A 20,636-nucleotide genomic window follows, 5' to 3' on the forward strand; every position below is an offset into this window, starting at 1 on the left:
ACCTGCGGGAGATGAAAGATTTGAACGTTGAATATACGCTAACCTTTAAAATTGGTTTTGTTTTAAAGGGAAAAGAAATCATCGAATACTACCTTCGTCAGCTGGAAGAAGAAGGCATAACGTTCGTGCCCCGCTGGACTCCCCCTTCCATTGCCCCGTCCTCGGAGGCCTCCTCGTCGCGTAAGAAGCAGGCAGCGTCCTTGGCTATTGTGGTTCCAGACGCTGCCCAGGCGGAGGGGCCGGGTAGCGAGGCCCTCAGCAGCCCCAGCGGGCCGCCCGAGCCCGTGGCGGGGACCCCGGACGGTGCGTTGGAGACAGGGTCGTCCCGCGAGCCAGGCCAGGGCACTCCGAGGAGTCCTTTCCCCTCTGCTTCCTCCACCCATGCCTGTTTCCTGAGGACGCATGGAGATAATCACTGTCCCTTTGCCACCTTTTATTTTTTTCCTAGAATGGAGAAACATTTAATGTTTTTTAATGGGCAGGAAGGGTTATATCAAGTTATTCTTTTCTTGATACCAGGAAATGTGTTTATTTTCAGGGCATCTTTAGTGAGTGAAAGGTAGCAACGGATCCTTTTCACAGCTGTATCACCATCAAACTGTGCTAGGCCCTGTTGTCAGCACTTAATGAAAATTTACTCACTTGACCGTGGTTCCGTCTTACTACAAAGTGCTTATTACCCTCATTTTCTGCATGAGTGACCTGAGGCCCAGAGGAGCTGAGTAACTTGCACGGAGTCACACAGCCAGCGGGTGGTGGCCCTGGGACTGAGCTGAGGTGGCTGGCTCTGGGGTCTGCACGTAGCCGGTGTGCTGTGCTAAACACGTGTGCACACACACAACACGTGCACGCATGCACGCGCACACACCTGTTTATTTCTCAGAGTGACGCCCTCTGTGAAACCACCCAAGAAAATTCTACCACTCCTAAGTTTTGTTGAAGTATTGGTTTCTCTTCCCACACTTTCTTCTCTGTAGCAAAACTGTGTGATTTGTTTGCCATTCAGTAGGTCGCAGGTGGCGGAGACTTAAATTGGTTTGGGGACACGTTTTATTTTTCCACCTCGTGAGCGTTTGCTGTATTTTAGGTACCCAATCATGAAGAAGATTTCTTGTATTCTTTTTTTTTTAAAATACATTATTTTATTTTATTTATTTATTTGACAGACAGAGATCACAAGTAGGCAGAGAGGCAGGCAGAGAGAGAGGGAAAGCAGGCTCCCCGCTGAGCAGAGCCTGACTCGGGACTCGATCCCAGGACCCTGAGATCATGACCCGAGCTAAAGGCAGAGGCTTTAGCCCACTGAGCCCCCCAGGCGCCCCCCCTTGTATTCTTGAGCGCAGTAGCTCTTTTCAGAATAGGTTTAAGTCTACATGCTTGGTTTATTTCATAGTTTTATGTCACGTAGGTCTTCTTTATATAAGTTTGAATTAAAATAGTCACTCATCATCTGGTACAGATTTTCTCCTGTCGTGAGTAGTGTTGCAGTTTTGCAAATAGAGTTGACCACGCAGTGATCAGGGAATGTAACCGAATCACTAGCTGGACCCGGGGCTCGGTCAGTGATTTGATCTTACAGACTCTCAGCGAGGGTCTCCAGGGTGCCGGCTTGGCTCTGCAGCCCCTGGGGTATTGTTGAGTTCCGTGACTCAAGGAACCACACTTAACTTTGCTGAGCAGGACCAGTTTGGAAGCCTTCACGTTCCAGTGTTCTCTGTGTAAATGTTGTCCTGCAACTTCTATTGCAGACAAACTGGACGCAGACTACATCAAGAGGTACCTGGGTGATTTGACCCCGCTACAGGAGAGCTGCCTGATCCGGCTTCGCCAGTGGCTCCAGGAGACCCACAAGGGCAAAGTGAGAACCTACACCCCCTGTGCACGGTGCTGTCTTTGTTGCTCTGGACCTGGTCCTGCTTGTAGTTTCAGAGAGTACATGTTCCCGATTGCCGTAGCTGGGGATGTCCCTCTCAGTCCCAGTGTCGGGGGAGCTGTATTTCTGGGTGTGGCATCCGAGTCCCTCCTGGCGAGTTGAGATGCCCCGCTGTGTACAGTCAGCTGTGCTTTTCGAGGCTTACCAGGGGAGGGTCTCCCTTAAGAACAATTCCAGGTCAAGTTACAAGGCAATATTATATTCCAAATATTCAGGTTTTTAAAAGATTATTTATTTATTTATTTATTTTAGATAGAGTGGGGGGAGGGATAGAGGGAGAAGAAGAGGGAGAGAATACCCAGCAGACTCCCCGCTAAGCGAGGAGCGCAACCTGGGACTCCATCCCGCAACCCTGAGATCACAACCTGAGCTGAAACCAAGAGCCGGACACTCAACCTACTGAGCCATCCAGGCGCCCCCAAGGATTCAGATGGTTTAATTTTCAGAAGCTTTGGAAGGATTTCACAGATGGTTCCAAGACCAGAAGTATGTGAGCTTTCATTTTGAGGTTTTTGGTAGAATTTTAGCCTTGTTCAGAAATCCGGTTTTTCTAACAAGCTTCATACCAGTAGGGGGCTGGTGGCGAGCACAGGCAGACTGGCGTGTCCGGCTGGGTGCTGGCGTCACTTAGTGAAGGGAAGCTGGGGTTGCATGGAGTGGGCCCGCGCTCGAGTTCCGTCAGCTGTCAGCCCCAGTTACAAGAGCCACGTTCTGAGGACTGTTCAGTGTCCCTTGTTGAGACCACAGCAGCTGTCTTCACGGCTGTCAGCTGTGGTGCGCTCACCCTGGCCCAGGCGCTCTCACCATCTCGATGAGGTCCTCCCTGAGGTGGTGGCGTTTCTGTCGTAGGAGGGGACTGAGGCACAGAGCAGTGAAGTCACTTGCCTGAGGCGAGTGAGCACTGGGGTGAGGCTTTGAAGCCGGGCCTGGGCGCCATCTCCGTGCCTCGTGCTCTCCCAGCAGTGCGGTCATTGGCAGGCTCGCCTCCCACCGCCTTCCTGTCTCCTGTGGACCAGCGGCGAGCGCGCGGCCGCAGAGGAAGACAGCCAGGCCAGAGGAGACTCCGACATGGTTTTGGTCACCTTACACGGTAGCAGACTTTAGAGGAGGAGTGCGTTACGAATGTCACCAGCCCGACCACAGTCAGCGCTTGCGTATTGTCACACTGTTCCAGTGGCCTGGAAGTGCGGAGAAGTGCACCCGGCTCGTAACCCTCAGTCAGTCCTGTGGATTGAAGCATCTGATGTTTAACGAATTATTTATGCCTTTGCTCTACTTGGCCGAAACAGAGATGGGCCACGATAAAGATTATTCCGATTAACGATACCGATTTTCTAAAGCATTGAGGAAGGTTTTCTTTAGTAACGGTTAATTTTAAGTAGCGTGATAATGCAGCTCCCTGTGGTGAAAAGTGACAGTTTTAGAGTGTTATTCCCTTAGTAACTTGTTTTTTTTTTTCCCCCTTAGCAACTTTTAACATTGCTTAGAAACATCTTTTCCTCTCACTAGATCCCGAAAGATGAGCATATTCTTCGGTTCCTACGCGCCCGGGACTTCAATATCGACAAAGCCAGAGAGATCCTGTGTCAGTCCCTGACTTGGCGAAAGCAGCACCAGGTGGACTACATTCTGGAGACCTGGAGCCCCCCGCAGGTCCTGCAGGACTACTATGCGGGGGGCTGGCACCACCACGACAAAGGTGGGCTGGGCGTCCTGGACACGCTTCGAGGCCGCACTGTGTGTGGTCGAAGGGGCCCCTCCCGGGAACAGAGTGGGGTCCATCCATACGTCTAGCCCCCTCCACCCCGCCCCCTCGGAAGCCCCCCGAAGCCCCCCATAGAGCAGCAGAGGCGGGCTGTCTGCTCCTTCCCTCGGCTCGTGGCCCCTTGGCCACCAAGTTTCTTCACTTCCTCTCTTGGTCACAAAGACTTTGTTTTGACTCATTAAAAAACCGGCATGTTGGAGGGCAGTGTTTTCAGGAGCACAGTGCTAGTAAAGGAACGTTCCTCAACTGCAATCCCTACAAGATCTAGGACAACATGTAGCCAGGTTTTCTCTATCAAAACAGTGAGGAACTTCAGCTGCGTTTTGGGCAGGAAGGAAAACACAAGCCGAGGCAGTGACGCCCCCAAACGAAGGGTGGGTTAAGCCGGGCGCAGTTCTCTTGGATCGCTCTCCGTAGCGCGCCTTGCAGGAGAGCCGGCGTTTGCCAGAGTCATGCTCACTCTCACTCTTTGCTGGTTCGGAGCTGGACCGTGGACAGAATGGAATCGTGGGTGTAGAGCGGGCATGAGGGTGGCCCTGGAACTGCCCCCACCCCCACCCCAGCAGATTCTTCCAAAACAGAGCTGCTCGGATTTGTCTGTTTTCCGGACCTCATCTTCTGTACTTTTCCGGATTAATTGTAGCTCTTTGTTTTTCCTAGCAACATATGTTTATTCTGCTTGCCCACCCTTCAAAGATTAAGGTTTGCTAGTGAAACATTAACAAAGGTATTTTATAAATATGGGAAACAACTTTTATAAATCTTCCTTTCAACAAGATTTAGGAGCACAAAGACCTTTTTGTTTTAAGTAGAACAGATCTAGACCGAGGCCGGGTGGTAAATACAAGGAAAATTTGGACTTCTTGGTCAAGACGACAGGGCTGGCCCTCCAGTATCAGAAGACAAGTCTCAGTGGCCTGTCAGTAGCAGATTCCGTTCCTGGCCTTTCTGCCGCTCCCCTTTGGCACCGAGTGTCAGGAGTCCAGGCTCTGGAGACTCTGTGGACTCCAGGGGACACTGTGGCCACCGAGATCTTTCTCCCTCTGTGTCGCTAGCCCGTGAAGACAGGGCATTTGTATAGTGAGGGAGGTTCCTCTCGGGTTCCGTGTGCTACACCTCCGGGCTATAAACACGTAGAGCCAACGTGTGCTGCTTGGGGCGGATTTAAAAATGTCCTGGAAGTCCTCATTTATCCTGATCCTGTGGGTAGGAATCGGGACGCTGGCTTTTAAAAAGATCTAGACGTTAACGTTTTGTTAACTCGTGAAATGAAAAAAAAAAAAAGTGTTTTTTCTAAGAAACAAAATTTTAAAATACTCCATAATCACAGAATAAAAAAATCACACAAAAAAAGTTTCTGTGGGTATTCTGAGGTGTTCCCCACACCCTGCCACTGAAAGTCAGCTCTGCTCCGCCCCCTGGTGGTTGAAGTGAGGAGGCCTAGCGGCGACCCCGTCAGTACCGGTCGTTAGAGCCGGATGAGAGGCTGAGATGTGGCTGGTGGGTCTTATCCTGGGCACAGGGGCAGCGGCTGGGGGGAGCTCCTGTCCACACACAGCCAGCCGCGGCTTCTGTGGGAAAGCGCGCTCCTTGTTAAGGCTTCTAGGGTGGCACCGTCAGCTTCTCTTCAGGAACGCGGCTGATCCTCCCTTACCCTCCCCTCCTGCAGACGGGCGGCCGCTGTACGTGCTCCGGCTGGGACAGATGGACACCAAGGGCCTGGTGCGAGCCCTCGGGGAGGAGGCTCTGCTGCGATACGTAAGTGCCTCCTGGGGAGGTCGCCGCCCCCTCCCTTTGCCAGCGGCGCGGTGACCTCACCGTGTTAGCGAGCATGGAGAGCGTTCGTCATTAGGCCGGTCACTTATCTGTGGAGCATGAGGAATAGCGTGGAGGACAGTGGGAGACAAGAGGGGGAATGAAGGGGGGGAATCACAGGGGGAGGTGAACCACGAGAGACTGTGGACTCCGGGAAACAAACGGGGTTTCAGAGGGGAGGGGGCTGTGGGGATGGGTGAGCCCGGTGATGGGTATTAAGGAGGGCGCGGGCTGCATGGAGCACCGGGCGTTAGGCGCAGGCCGTGAACCATGGAACAGCACATCAAAAACTAATCAAGTACTGTGCGGTGACTAACGTAATAAAAATTGTAAAATCTGTATGTTTTCAAAGCAATGATAATTAAAACATAAAATTCCCATTTAAAAACAGGCCACTCTGTTAATATATTTTTTAAATTTCAAAAGAGGGCACGGAAGTTATAAAAATGTTTTTCATAGGGAAGCATCAACAAAAAAATCTGTATAGCCCCTCAAGATGACTTCGTGGGGACCAGTTTTGGGTCCTCTTGTTTGCTGGCTTGGTCCCACCCCTCCCCTCTCCTCTTGAGCTCTCTCACGTCAGGCCTCTTCATAGTAGTGTTTGACCGGCACTGCCTTACTCGCAGGTCTTCACATCTCTTACCTGGACGATTATAAATGCTTCCTTCCTGCCCCCCGAACTCCAGGCTCCCCCCCCATTTCAGCCTCCGCAGTGTGGACAGTTACGAAGAGAAGGATGTGCTTAAATTAAAAACCAAACAAATGAGGGCGCCTGGGTGGCTCAGTGAGTTAAGCGTCTGCCTTCGGCTCAGCCCATGGTCCCAGGGTCCTGGGATCGAGCCCCGCATCGGGCTCTCTGCTCAGTGGGCTGTGTGATTGTCACTTTGTTTCATAGCTTGACGCAGTGCTGTTACTTAGACTAATCGTGGGCTTTTGTGGCCATTTCACACACAGGTTCTTTCCATAAACGAAGAAGGGCTGAGACGGTGTGAAGAAAATACAAAAGTCTTCGGTCGACCTATCAGGTAGATATTGATTTTGTTTTCCCTTCCAGCTTATTGAGAATGTGGGGTAAATACCTCTACTTGACTTTTGGGGCCAAAATCTGCTTTGACTTTTAGGCTTTTAGATTTCTAGAACCAAGTCTAAATAGCTTTCCGTTTTCTGCAGTATTCCAGAAGGTAGAAGACCGAAAGCTGTACATGCAGTTGGGTTGGTTGGGAGGGGTAGGTGCTGGATTTTGGTATCTGTACCCCTGAGTGAGGCACTGCTGTCCCCTCAGTCTGAGTGGGTCGGCTTGTCCGGTTAGTCCTCGGGTCCTTGGGAGCCCCGGGGCGCAGGTCAGCTTTGTCTGTCGTAGCTGCAGGGCTGCGAGGACGTTATTCTGCATTTCTGAGCCGTACTTGTCGCTACGGTGAACTGTTTAGGAAATGTGCGGTGGTGCGGGGGTGGACATAGAAAGGCCCAGCGGGGGCCTGGGAGGGCAGCGCCGCCTGGCAGGAGGGAGTCTCGAGGGTCCAGTCCGGGCTGCAGCGCCAGCTTCAGTATGTCTGTCTGCTGGGGGAGCTGCTGGCGCTTCGGGCACTCCGGGCGTCAGAAGCCAGACTCGTGCCCCGCTTGGTCTGTCGAGGTGGCCCGGCCAGTCAGGCCCAGCGCATCGGGCGCCTTGTCTGCGGGGTCGCGCGCGGGTCCGAGTGGGGTTCCTCGCTGTCAGCGAGCCGCTGAGCTGCTGCTGCTCCGGGCCGGGGCTCCCCCATGGGTCCGTGCGCCGCGGGCCACGGGCTGGAAGCGCAGTTCCTGGCGCTTGACGTTTTAGAAACTGGTCTGGTTTTGGAAACGGCTCTCAATGGCGGTTTCGTACTGTCAAGAAGATCACTTAGGACGTGGCTTGCACGCGTGCGTGTCTAGTGCGTGGCTCACACGTCTGCACCCCCGCAGCTCGTGGACCTGCCTGGTGGACCTGGAGGGGCTCAACATGCGCCACCTGTGGAGACCCGGCGTCAAGGCCCTGCTGCGCATCATAGAGGTGGTGGAGGCCAACTACCCCGAGACGCTCGGCCGCCTCCTCATCCTGCGCGCCCCCCGCGTCTTCCCGGTCCTCTGGACGCTGGTGGGTGTGGCCGCGCCGCTGCCCAAGCCGGGAGCCGCGTACGAGGCGCCTGGGCTGGCTTTCCTGTCCCTGTGTCTGTTCGTCTTAACTAGTCAGGAAACAGCAAATGTGGAAACATACAGGCCCTCTCAAACCGCAGAGCTCTGAGAGTCCTTTTGTTACGCAAATAGACGTTATGAAAAAGTGTGTCAGGCTCCCTGCCGCCCCCCACTCATACTGTCACAAGGTAATTTTAATCTGTGGAAGTCACACAGCAAAGCGAAAGGACTGCGTGTCTTTTCTCATTACCTGCAGGTTAGTCCGTTCATTGATGACAACACCAGAAGGAAATTCCTGATTTATGCAGGAAATGACTACCAGGGTCCCGGAGGCCTGCTGGACTACATCGATAAAGAGATCATTCCAGACTTCCTGAGCGGGGAGTGCATGGTATGTGTCGAGGCAAGCCGCTCTGTGTTTGGCTGCTTCACGGGGGTGGGAAAGGTGGGTGTCGGTTGGCATAAACGATTTTCAGACTTTCAGTTTGGATTATTGTTTTTTGTTCTGTTTTGTTTTTCTTTATTTGGCTGACATTTCTCTGACCCAGGGCTAAACCACACAGACCCATTTTGGTAATTGTTGGCAACATGTGTATTTCTTCATTGTTAAATATAATGAGAATTTGTTTTGGAGCCTAATGTAATTGCACCTTTATTCGCTCAGTTCTGTGCAGCTCAGATTCTTATAACTGTTCTGAGGAATTGTGCATTTTATGAAAACACTTTGAAAAGCTCCAAGTGGTTCTGCCAGATCGCCCCCTTGACATTAAATAAGGGTGACATTTTGAAGGGGACACGTTAAGAGAACGACTTCTGTCATCTGGGGGCTTTGATTCACGGCGTGGCTAGGCTATCGGGCGGCCACATCTGCCTCTCTGCCCTGGACTGTGATGAGGGGTCCTTGAGCACCATAGCCCCCGGGGCGTGCCCGGCTCCCGTGAGGGTGAGGGAGACCGAAGGCTGCAGAGGCCCAGGTGGCTTCCTCTGTTGACAGCTAAAGCCAGAGGGGAGTCTTGTTGTCCTTAGAGAAAGGATCTCTATCAGCCTATGGAAAATAAAGTTGTCCTTTTGAGAGGTGTACAGACTAGCTTGGATACGCGTATTTAGTTAACAACCCGGGTTTTCAGGGGAGTCTTCGGGTTGGTTAGAGGAGTTTGGACAGCAGCGGGATTCAGCTCTCAGGACCTCGGTCCCGCGTCAGGAATGGCAGATATCGGCACAGCGCGGTGTGAGGGGCTGGGGAGCCTCAGGACCCTCCCTGATCGAGGGCCGGGAGATTAACCTGGAAGGTCAGCTGTGGAGAGACACCCAGACGACTCACGATAGGAACAGTCCAGAAGTGGCTGGTCCTTCTGACTGAGCTGGAGCAGAGGGAGACCTCACTCAATGGCACGCCGGACCAACCATGACGTGCTCCCCACGGTGAGAGTCGTCCTCGTCCATCCATGGGTCCAGGCTCTCCTGCACTCCCTGCAGGGTCCGTCGGACAGAGGCTGCCTCTGGCTCACCACCTCCCAGGCTGATCATGTAGGAGGTGCTGGGGTTCTCTGAACCTCAGTGTTGAGTCACTGGGTCAAGGTCAGCTAGGAAATGTGTGAAGTATATAGATTCTAATTAACCTAGCCCATTGCAGGCGGACTGAGAAGGGGCTCTCCTTAATTACTTTCTGTCTCGTGTTATGGACTGATCCGACTTGGGTTAGACAACAAAGCTTTCATTGTTGATTATATATTAACTGTCATAGTTTATAATAAAACTTGCCTGTAGTTGCTGAGAATAAAACTTTTTTTTTTTAAGATTTTATTTATTTATTTGACAGAGATCACAAGTAGGCAGAGGCAGACAGAGGCGGGGAGGGGAAGCAGGCCCCCTGCTGAGCAGAGAGCCCGATGCGGGGCTCAATCCTGTGACCCTGAGATCATGACCTGAGTCGAAGGCAGAGGCTTAACCCACTGAGCCACCCAGGCGCCCCGAGAACAAAACATTTCTTAGCGTCGTGTTTTCTCCTTACAGTGCCGTGTAACTGCTTGTCATTCTTCCGCGAAGCAGCGTTAGTAACGGAGTCCCGCACCTCTAACGTAGTAGTGCACATTTTCTGGGAAATTAGCATCAGCCTGTACACGTAGATCTAAGAGGTTTTAAAAAGTTAGGTTGCTCAGTCCTGCGGCCAGCATTAGGATGGTGCCGGCGTGTTCCATTCCCAAGCGGCCAGGGTCATTGCGCCTGCCGGGACGTGGCCCGCCACGGAGCGTTGGTTCTCAGAGGGCCCCTTCCGTGTGCACAGTGTTCACTGCTGTGTTTGTGTTTGCAGTGTGAGGTGCCCGAGGGCGGACTGGTCCCCAAGTCTCTGTACAGGACCGCGGAGGAGCTGGAGAACGAGGACCTCCGGCTCTGGACCGAGACCATCTACCAGTCTGCAAGCGTCTTCAAAGGAGCCCCGCACGAGGTGCGCAGTCCGCGCCGAGGGCCCGGGTGGCGGGGACCCCATCTCCCCAGGGACCTTCCTCAGCACATCTTCCCAGCAGGAGCGCCTTCGGAAGCATCAAATGCTTTTTCTGGTCTTGGCCTTTAGGGTTTTTTTTTTTTTTTTCCCAAACCTTTAGTTGGGGTGAAAGTGTGCGTTGAGGGACAAGCGTCTCTCGAGGGACCTGCGCCCAGAAGGCGGCGAGGCCTCCTGACCTCTGCTCTGCCAGGGACGCGCGGGCGCAGGGCGTGTGGCTGGTGGGAGGCTTCCCCGTGGGACACGGACTCTGCGCCTGAGGTCATCTAACGACTCCGCAAGGCTGGTTTCCGTGTCTGTCTCTTCATGACTGCACTTCGGTTGTTTCTGTTCGTGGAAGAATTTGCCCGTTTTTGTAAGTCGAGCAGGATCCGGAGAAAGCACTTTTCTGTTTTCCCCTCTTACGGTCACGTTTGGGGCGGAAGCGAGAGGACTGCCGTGTCCTGCTGACGCTGTGCGTCCTGTGACATGGTGGGCGGTCTGGGCTCTGAGGCTCACGACCGAGTGTGCTTTCCCGAGCTCTGGGCGGTGCCGTTTGTGCCTGGTGGGCTGGTTGCTCCGGACGGCGGCGCGGGGCACCGAGCCAGAGCTCAGCGCGCCGGGGCCGTGCGCTCCAGCCGACCCCTCACTGCCACCTGCCATCTGTCCCTGCTGGCGTGTGTCCGGCGCGGCCGCTTGTGGCGCAGGCGGCTGCGGTTGCCGCGTTCGAACAGGCAGGGGCAGATCTGGTCTGCCGTGCGCGTGGGTTCAGTGGGGAAGTCTCAGATTTTTCATGGCTGTGTCTTGAGGATTATTTCTGGTAATTCCATATTCAGAGGACTGGTGCGGGCCGAGTTCTTCTTGGTCTCAGGTAACTCGCTCTCGTCTGTGGTCTGTGGTCGTGGTAGGGAGCTCCCTGGCGGGGACGGTTCTCGTGCATCGCGGGGCATGTGGCAGGTGGAAGTTTTCTACATCGGAATGCTAAGCCCTGCCCTGGGGGTTAAGTAAAACACAAGTGAAGGCCATAAGAGCCCGGAAATAAGGGCTGAACTCCGTGTCCCTGCGGTGAAGGTGTGGGGGGGGGGCTGTCCGCAGAGGGGGCCGCGTCTGGGGAGAGCTTGGCCCCGGGGGAGCCATTGTGCCTCGGAAGGACGGTTGCGGCACCCAGACAGAACTGTCGTGCCCCGTGGAATCTGCTGTTTAGGGAGATCCCGAGGGGTCGCTGTGTGCTGAGAAGCTGCAGTGGTGGAATCGCGGGGTCGGCCTGACGGGCGAAGCGCCAGCCGGGTCGCCCCGGGAGGAGGGGGTGCCGCCGCCTGAGCTCTCGCCACCGCGCTCGGTTCTCCCATTGAGCCCCCAGTAACGCGCTCAGGTCTGACTCAGATCAGTCCCTGCTGGGAACCTTGCCGGGGGCGCCGTGAGGAGGTTCCCGTTTGAGGTGGGTGCTCAGTCCCCACGGCCCTCCCCTGCCCCAGGCCACTTGGCGGGCCCTGGCTGCCACTGTTCCTTGTGAGTCGTCCCTTGCCCCTGCCTGGAGCGCTTCCTTCTGTTCCTCTACGTGCCCTTTACTCAGCTCCCACCTTCTCTGGGACATCCTCGTGCTCGCCAGCCTAGAACAGTCCATGGAACCACTTCTGAACCACCTTGAGTCACTTCTGCTCTGTGTTGTTATGGCATTTCTACGGCCGGCAGCCGGCATGTCGGGTGCTAAGGGTCGTGCAGCGGGGAGTTTGGGCTGCGGGTGCAGCTGAGGGGGGCCGCGGAGCTCGGCCTATGACATGGAGCAGGAGGGCTGGGAGGAGGGAGAGCAGGAGAAGCTGGGGGCGGAACGGTGGGTGAGGGTGAAGAGACGGCCGATGGGCTGACGGGACAGGCCTCCCTCCTTCCTGCGACACACACGCCTGGGCCCAGAAGCTCCCCGCAGAGACAAGGCTGCCACTGTGTCGGCCCCGGGGCCCGGGGGCTCCCGTTGAACGCACTCTCTGCTTCCAGATTCTCATTCAGATCGTGGATGCCTCTTCAGTGATCACTTGGGATTTTGACGTGTGCAAAGGAGACATCGTCTTCAACATCTACCACTCCAAGAGGTCACCCCAGCCCCCCAAGAAGGACTCCCTGGGGGCACACAGCATCACCTCCCCCGGAGGGAACAACGTGCAGCTGATAGACCGGGTGTGGCAGTTGGGCCGCGACTACAGCGTGGTGGAGTCGCCCCTGATCTGCAGAGAAGGCGAGAGCGTGCAGGTAGGCCGTCCAAGGCCCTCCACAGCTTGGGGGTTTTGTCTTCTAAAGGGAGGGGTCTGCTGCCGCCTTGCTGTCCTGCGTGGCTGGCGCTGTCTGTCCGCCACGGAGCGCCCGTGGCTGTGTCCAGTGCTCGTTACAGTCAGAATGACCCGGGAAGCCCAGGGAGGCTCCGACGACAGGGAGCTCAAACCTGAGCAAGGCTTCTGGGATGAATTCATGACTTTTAGCTCAAGTGCCTGAGTTTTCTTCGAAGTTAGTTTCACAGAAGCGACATGGAAGGCAGGGAAAGGCATTCTGTGCCCGTGGACAGCTGGGATCCAGCCTTCCCCGAGAGGACAGTCACCCTGAACAGCAGGGAGACCAGCATGTGCTGGGGAAGCTGTTAGCTGTCGTCACTGAGCCCTCGCGTTCGTTTAGAAATGCTCTGTCAGCTCATTCTTCGTATCGTGGCCGGTCGTGTTGAGTCCTTATGCGAAGAGCGGTGGTTCTCAGGTGCTCTGGCCTGCGCGATAGATGCGTAATTCTGCCGCCTTTACAGTTCTCAGGGAGGAGCCTGTCAGTCGGGGGGGGCCGAGAAGTAGAGGAAAAGAGAGTATTTTATTGGGTTTTAAAAATAATAAACAGTTTAAGCTCCAGAATTAGTGAAGAAGATAATTTTCAGAGGTTGACGTTCTGCCCTAGATTGCATTCTGTTAGCCAGAATGCTCTAGTAAGAGCATCGGAAGCAGGTCTGAGAGAGCACTGCCGGGTCAGATGATCTGTTTGGAGCCTCTGAAGGCTGGATGAGGGGTCCCCGCCCACGCTCCCTCATCCCATCCCACCAGCCACCTGCTTCTGCGGCAGCTTTTCTTCCCCGGAAGCTGCAAGTCCTGGGGGCGGACAGGCGCCAAGAGTCCCTCCCAGAGGCCACCGGCACCTGGGAGGGGCCTGGCTGCAGGGCGCGCGGACCCGAGTGGAACCAGCCCAGGAGCGCGTAGTCGACTCTCCAGCCGCGGGGCCGGCCGGGCGGTGCGCGCTGGGGCTTGGGGCCAGGCGGGGTCTCAGCGGGGGGTCTCAGCGGGAGTTCTCAGCCGGCGCCACCCCACTCGTTCCAGGGCTCGCACGTGACCAGGTGGCCGGGCTTCTACATCCTGCAGTGGAGGTTCCACAGCATGCCTGCGTGCGCCGCCACCAGCCTGCCGCGGGTGGACGATGTGCTGGCCTCCCTGCAGGTGTCGTCGCACAAGTGCAAAGTGATGTACTACACCGAGGTGATCGGCTCCGAGGACTTCCGGTACGGGCTCCCCGCCCCCGGCCCGCAGCAGCACAGGGGGTTGGGGGGTGGGGGCTCGGGGGACCCGTGGGCCAAGCCGGCAGGGAGCCGCGGTTCCGGGAGAGCCTGCCGTGTGAGTGCCGGGGGTGCCAAGCGGGCGGCCTGCCGTGGCGCCTCACGTCTCTCCCCTCCCTGTGCCGTCCGCAGAGGCTCCATGACCAGCCTGGAGTCCAGCCACAGCGGGTTCTCCCAGCTGAGCGCCGCCACCACCTCCTCCAGCCAGTCCCAGTCCAGCTCCATGATTTCCAGGTAGTGCCGCGGCGCCCGTGCCCAGGGCACGGAGGGGACAGCGCGCCTCCTCGGACAGCCTGCCGCTCCCCGCCACCCGCCCGGCGGCCACACTGTGCAGACTCCTCACCCTCTAGGTAGCAGATAGCTCTCCAGATGGAGGCGTAGGCCTTGAGCCCAGACCGTCTCGACGGGTCGTTTTAACTCGCACTCTTTAGCCATAGATTTTGTACACAGTGTGCGCAAAAGCAAACCAGAGCACAAGGGCTCTTTCGAAAGCAAAGTAGTTTGTATACAATTAAGAGGTTGACTTCGTCTCAAATGTTGATGCAAAAAATGTTTCCAGCCACCTCCACACCCTGTCCACTAGCGGATGAATTGCTACACCATCCGTCCGTCCTCCGGCGGTGGTCCTCCTTCCTACACGGAGCAGGAACTGCTGGCCTGTCCCCGCACTGCGTCACGGTGTTGCCCCCTGCTGTCCCTGGCACGGCCCGCGGCTCAGGGGGCTGCCCACCAGGGCCCTGTCCTCCAAGCAGCGCTGCTCCATGGGGAGCGCTCGGGGACAGCCTGTGGGAGCAGCCCACTCGGGTCCCCTGGGCAGGTGACCCGCTGTCCTGTGGTGGGTGCGGGTGGGGCCCGGGGCTCTCGGGGGCCCCCACAGCAGCAGGAGAGCACCGCCACCATTAAACAGCTTCTCTTTCCTCCTTTCCACATCTTTTTGGTACTTTCAGAGCAGGATTTTTCTGTAGGTGAACTCGCGCATCAGGGATCCTTTCCCTTTTTCTTCTGGTGTCGTTCTGCAAATGCTAATTCTAATTCTGCACATGCTAATTCTAAGCTCACTCAAGACTCGCGCCCTCTGCCGCCTCTTGGCTCGATAGCCTCAGGGCCCACGTGGTTTCCCTCGTCACTAGGAGGCTGTTTGGAGACTCAGTCGCGTTTGCCGTTGGAAGTTGTCCAGTGTTCGTCTGAGCTGATCGGTGTTCTCGCTGCGCGGCCGCCTCGGGAGAGCGAGGGGCTGACGGGGACCCCCCCCCCCGCCGCATAGACGGAAACCGCCGGCTTGCGGGGCTGTGTCTGCACGTGCAGGCGTGGGGGGTGGGTGTGGCAATGGTGGGGGATGCACGTGTGAGTGTGCCAGTGGGTTTGTGTGAGTGTGGCAATGTGTGTGGGGCATGTGGGTGTGAGTGCGGCAGCGGGAGGCACGTGCGTGAGTCTGACAGCATGGGGCACGTGTGTGGAGTGTGTGCGAGTGCGGCAGTGTGGGGTACGTGTGTGAGTGTGGCAGTGGGGGCTTTTGGAGTGGGTGTCAGTGCGTGGGGGGTACACATGCGTGTGTGGCAGGGGTGGAGGTGGGGTGTGGGGTGGACGTCACTGGGGTATTGGTGAGAAATGGGGCAGGTGGAGAGTGGGGTCTAGTTACAAGGGAGCCTTCGTAGAAGCAGATCAGAATATGAGCTGGTTTGCCTTTTGTGTTTTGTTTTGGATTCCCAGTTCCCAAGCATGGTGTTCTCATGTTGGTCCGTGTTTTTTTCCAGCTTTTTAAATGGGAAAAGCAGGTCATTTGAGAATCTGTCTGGATGTTGCGTTGGGTTAGTGTTTGTGATAAGGATGTGATGTGTGGTGGTGGGTGTTGGAAGAGTTTGTGTTTTTAAAGATATGAGCCCAAAGCCGCGCGGCTGTTAGCGACAGGTGTGAGGCACGGAAGCCTGGGCCGCGTTGCTTCCCATCTGCTCCCAGGGCCTGCGGCGGGTGGCCACGGTGTGGACAAGTGTGTGGAGGGCGTGGGTGCCCCGTGGGTGAGCCCCAGCGGGCTCTGGAGGAATGCCCGGGCGGTGAGGCCCGTGAGGCGGCCCACACACTAAAGACGGGGCTTCTCCGTGGTTGCCGGCCTTCCTGGAGTTGTTCCCTTTGAAAAGATAGGTTCAGCACGGCACCTAAAGCCTTGTTTCCAGAAAGCACATTAGGGTTAGGTAGCGCCCCTGTGCTGCTTCCGATCAGTGCTTCCTGCTTCTAAATTATAAGGACCTGAAGGTGGTCCCTTCCCTCTCTCTCTCTCCTCTCTCTCTCTCTCTCTCTCTCTCTCTCTCTTTGTGTGTCTCAGATGGCGGTTTTGCTGACAGCTGCCAAGAACACGCTTCCCTCCACAGGCCACCTCAGCCCAGGGATGTTTGTAGAACTATCTGAGTTGCAGCCGTCCCTCCCTCCCCCAGTCTGAAGACGTGTTCGTTTTAAGTTGACTCAGAAGTGGCCCTGTCTTGTCCCCAGAGAGTCGAACGCGTCTCTAAGAGTTCAAAGCACATCACTGCGCAGACGCCGGCAGGGTTGCTCACGAGTGACGCGGCACCTGCTTCTCCTCGGAGGGGGCCGCGGCACGTGGACCCGGCTGTGCCCCTCCTTCCAGGCCCTGCATTTCTTACTCTCCGCCTTTCTTCTGCACTAAGGGTTCTTTTGGTTTCCCCAATGTTACTAGTGTCTTAACTCACTTTTCTTCCTCAATCCTTTATTTGCATATCAAATTCTGTAAATGTTTTGTAAACATATTACCTCACCTTTGGTAATACAATACTGATAGTCTTTAAAAGATTTTTTTACTGTTATCGATAATAAATGTGAACTGTTTAAAGACGAGCATGTCTCTTTCTTCCTGTGGGACGTGCAGCGGCAGCGTCCTTTGGAGAGTGGGACCTTAGGAGATGGGAGAGGTCGAGGACAGATCTGGATCCAGGGTGCTGGGTTCTAGAAGTTCCAGAGTGGAGCCCCGCATGTGCGGGACCATTTGCAGTCGCGTGGGCGGTCCTGCAGACCGAAGGCAGCTGTGAGCGGCCAACCCGCAGATGCCACCCAGAGCCGATGGTTCGCTCGCTCCTACGACAAGTGTTCCTTGGACTCCGTGAGGCCAGACGTGGCTCGTGGCAGGCTGCCTGAGACACTGTTTCTTCAGTAACGACACGGATCCTCGAATCACGTGGCTTCAGAGAGAAGAAAGTGGACAGGTGTGGACTTCGGAACCTGGGCCCCCTTGTCGCCGGCTGCTTGCCGGTTGTGTGTAGGGTTGCGAGGCCAGAACAGCCCGGGATAGACACCGTGCTGGCCTGCCCCCGTCGTCGTCTGTTTTCCTGGTCAGGGTGTGTGGGAGTCGGCAGAGGGGACGGAGCAGGGGCGTGATGTGGCCGCACATCCGTGGCCGCCTGTGAGCCGTGCGTTTGCCAGCAGCCGAGGAAGGCGACCTGCGTCGTTCCCACCGCAGCGGCCCCCGCGTGCCTCCCACCGTAGCGTGTTGCTGGGGGGAGGGCAGGGCGCGCAGCAGCCCCTCTCGGGCGCGGAGGCCTCTGCCGGCCCTCGGGTGAGGCCTGCGCCTGCCGGGCAGTGGGTGTAGTGTCAGGCTCTCACCGGGATGGCATGAGAAACGGGTGAGCCTGGGTGGCCTGCTGCTGTCTCTCGGCCGTCTCAGAGCGAGGCGACAAGTGGGGTGTCCTGAACAACGGTCACAGTGTTCTTCTGGGTCGCCGAACCTCCAATATGTGGTTCTGCTTAAACGCGTCACTTCCTTTCATACCTGAGCACAAGCGTAGGGCACCTCTCAGCTCTCCGGTCAAGGCGGAAGTGATCTCAGTAAAATGTCATGACATACCAACGAATCCGTTTTATCTTATTTTAAAGATTTTATTTATTTGAGGGACAGCTAGTGAGAGAGCACAAGTAGGGACAGTGGCAGAGGGAGACAGAGAGAGAAGCAGACCCCTGGCCAAGTAGGGAGCCTGACGCAGGACTTGACCCCAGAACTCCGGGATCGTGACCTGAGCCGAAGGCAGACGTTCAGCCGACTGAGCTGCCCATGTGCCCCCCCCCCCCCAGTGAATCGGGTTGGTTTGATGAAAGGGCTTCGGAAAGCAGGGTTTCAGGGAACAGGACCGCAGCCCTGTAAAGCAGCAGCCGGCTGAACTGCGGGCTTAGAAAGGGTTAAAATGGCAACTATTTTCTACCAGGACCCGCCCGCCCTGTATGGGCAACCTGCGCAAACCCTGAGCATAGGCCCAGAGCAGCACAGTCCCGAGCCCCAGTGTTCGTCAGCGTTCAGTCCGGGGGACCAGTCGGGGGGACGGGAGCAGGGCCCGGCGAAGCCCTCCTCCTGGTGTGGAAGCCCGGGTGCCCGCGGCCAGTGTGTGCGGCACGGCCGTCGGCTCCGTGGAGCCTCCAGCACGGCCTGCCGGGCTCCCTGGGAAGGGCCCCACACTGAGGGAAACCCGCCAGGAGTGGGATGAAAACTAGGGACAGGGCGTGAGGGAGGGAGAGGAGGCTGAAGCCGGGCAGGCAGCCGCGAAGGGAGGGTTTTCGCGTGACCTTCCCCAGAGCAACCGGAGAAGGAGCTCCGGAGAACTAAAGACGCTTTCTTGAAGCCCCTTTCATTCTGGAAGTTTACGATCTACTTTCACATAAAAATAAGCATCAGAAAAGCGTCTAAGTCAAGTCTATACGAAGCTGAGCAGGTGCAGAGCGTCCTACAGACCAGGAAAGGCCAGAAAGATGCGCCTGCTAGACAGACAAACGTCAACAGTTTCCTCTGAGCACACAATGTCGCGTTAGCGTCGGGGACACCGCGTACCGACTCAACGGTTCTGTGCCTGCCTCTGCGCTCGCCGCGGCCCGTGTGGCCACTGCCTGGTGCAGGCCATGTCGCCACCGCCTCGTCGACATCCCCGGGCCGGGCCTCTCGTCTCTGGGAACGCCCGACTGCATGACTGGAAGTTTGTCCCTCGTCACCCCCGCCCCTCTGGCAACCACAAGTCCTCTGGGTGTGCGTCTGCCTGCGTTTGTTTTTGTTTTTGTTTTAAGGAACTAAAGGACATTAAGAGAATAGGACAGGAAAGAATGCATTAGAAAAGCCCAGAAACGAAGTGACAAGAATTAGAAATGAATGAAACCACTTCAGAAACTCAGACAGAACTAGGACACAGTGAAAAATGCAGCAGATAAGGCTCTAAGAGAAAAGCACAGAAGGGGAAAATCGTACAGATCAGGAAGGACAGAGGTGAAGGGACATCCAAGGGGACACGGCTTGAAGGTGGGCAAAGCAGGACAGCGCCGGGGGTCGCTTCGGCAAGATGGAGGCAGCTGGGCCGAAATCAGGCTTTCCGAAGGCTGAGCTTTACGGGGGAAGAAATGGAATAATTGGGATTTTTAGGGGAAGAAAGGAAGCCAGGGAATTTCTAGCCAGCAGCACTGCTTGTGGGTGTCCGCGCGGTGTGTTCGAGTGGGGGGCCGCACCCCCTTGGGTCAGGCTGCCAGGGTGCGGGGGGAGACCACAGACGGGTTCAGGGCTGTGTCGCCTGAAGGCCCGAGGCCAGCGAGCCCGCAGATGGGGTGGTACATGCTTGCTACCACTCTGTGTCTGAATCAGACAACTTTTTAAAAAAATATTTATTTAATAGAGATCACAAGTAGGCAGAGAGCGGGGGGAAGCAGGCTCCCTGCTGAGCAGAGAGCCCGATGTAGGGCTCGCTTCCAGGACCCTGGGATCATGACCTGAGCCGAAGGCAGAGGCTTTAACCCACTGAGCCACCCGGGTGCCCTGAATCAGACAACTTTTTAAAAGGGGCAGGAAACAGGGTCAACGTATGCAGAGGATTCTGTTCTTCGTCACCATAGCAGCCGCAGCGTCCACGTGGTTGATCCGGGAGTCTTGGCCAGTGATAGGGATGCATCTGGCTGGGACCAGACCAGCGCAGTGAGAACCCCCAGACCCACACGGTGTCTCGACACCCCGTGGGCATGGGGCAATCGCGCAGCTCCTGGGCGTGAGTCATTGGTCGGACTCAGGCGCTTCTCTGGCTCCGTGTTTTGTTTTAGAAAACAGGTTTGGGGGTGGGGGTATTTTCGGCTAGGACTTCAGACAGGTAATTTGCCTTGAGGGAGAGTCACAGCGGCTCTCTTGCTGGGACTCAGGCTTTCTTTCCTTTGTCCTCATCACCAGAGCCGTGGCTGGAGCAGTTGGGAACAGCAGCTCCCGTCTGATCTCGGGCTTGTGTGCGTGGGACAGCGAAACGGAGCCCTCTCCCTGGTGGCAGGGGACCGCACAGCTGTTCTCGTGCTGTCAGGCCGGCCCTCGAGAGCCCTGCCCCTTGCCCGTGCTCCTCCAATAGAAGCGGCCAGACTAGTGTCCCGCTCTGACCTTGCCTTTGGGTTTAAAGAACTCTGTCTCCAGGACCCATGGTGACACCCACTGAGAAACAGTCTTGAGCCTCGGATATGCAAATCACTGGGAATCCGTGCACCAGCCCAACCGCCCTGTGTCCCCTGACCCGTGAAGGACAGACAGTGAGCTGCCTGCTCTCCGGGCTATTTCTGGGAACCAGCGAGGGGCAAGCGGCCCAGTTGCAGGGAGGAGGACGCCCTCAGCTCCGTCTGTAGAGCAATGTGGGTCTCCGTGGACTTGAACCCCGTCTACACCCATGATCTGACAGTCCTGGTGCTACAGCCAGAGTGACACCCAAGGTCAGCCCCCAAGGGGAGCCTTGCCTTCCAGCCCGCTGAAGCTGGGCGCCCTCCTGGCTCCTCCGGCCAGGGAAGGGCCTCCCCCGCTGCCACCTTGTGGCCCCATAGCAGACACGCATCCTCTGTCCCCACATGGGGTAGTGGCGACGTCCTTTCTCCAGCTCCATTCTGCAAGTCAGGGCCGAGGGTGGACATTCTCCAGCTCTCATGGCTC

General features: G+C 56.4%; 1 protein-coding gene across 1 annotated transcript in view; it reads left to right on the top strand.

The window, feature by feature from the left end:
* LOC111160358 (SEC14 like lipid binding 1) overlaps nucleotides 1-16,558 on the top strand; it is a 54,930-nt gene extending 38,372 nt beyond the window's left edge. Inside the window, exons 7-18 of the mRNA XM_022523416.1 lie at nucleotides 69-303; nucleotides 1,749-1,858; nucleotides 3,443-3,632; nucleotides 5,368-5,456; nucleotides 6,468-6,538; nucleotides 7,452-7,623; nucleotides 7,918-8,052; nucleotides 9,973-10,107; nucleotides 12,133-12,384; nucleotides 13,479-13,657; nucleotides 13,844-13,945; nucleotides 16,032-16,558. Of these exons, the coding sequence (XP_022379124.1) occupies nucleotides 69-303; nucleotides 1,749-1,858; nucleotides 3,443-3,632; nucleotides 5,368-5,456; nucleotides 6,468-6,538; nucleotides 7,452-7,623; nucleotides 7,918-8,052; nucleotides 9,973-10,107; nucleotides 12,133-12,384; nucleotides 13,479-13,657; nucleotides 13,844-13,945; nucleotides 16,032-16,047 (1,686 nt within the window). The 3' untranslated portion in view covers nucleotides 16,048-16,558. The remainder of the gene's footprint in view (nucleotides 1-68; nucleotides 304-1,748; nucleotides 1,859-3,442; nucleotides 3,633-5,367; nucleotides 5,457-6,467; nucleotides 6,539-7,451; nucleotides 7,624-7,917; nucleotides 8,053-9,972; nucleotides 10,108-12,132; nucleotides 12,385-13,478; nucleotides 13,658-13,843; nucleotides 13,946-16,031) is intronic.
* Nucleotides 16,559-20,636: the final 4,078 nt, after the last annotated feature.

The sequence above is a fragment of the Enhydra lutris genome, unplaced genomic scaffold, assembly GCF_002288905.1.
Source record: "Enhydra lutris kenyoni isolate GAN:26980312 unplaced genomic scaffold, ASM228890v2 scaffoldscaffold75, whole genome shotgun sequence".
Lineage (NCBI taxonomy): Eukaryota > Metazoa > Chordata > Mammalia > Carnivora > Mustelidae > Enhydra > Enhydra lutris.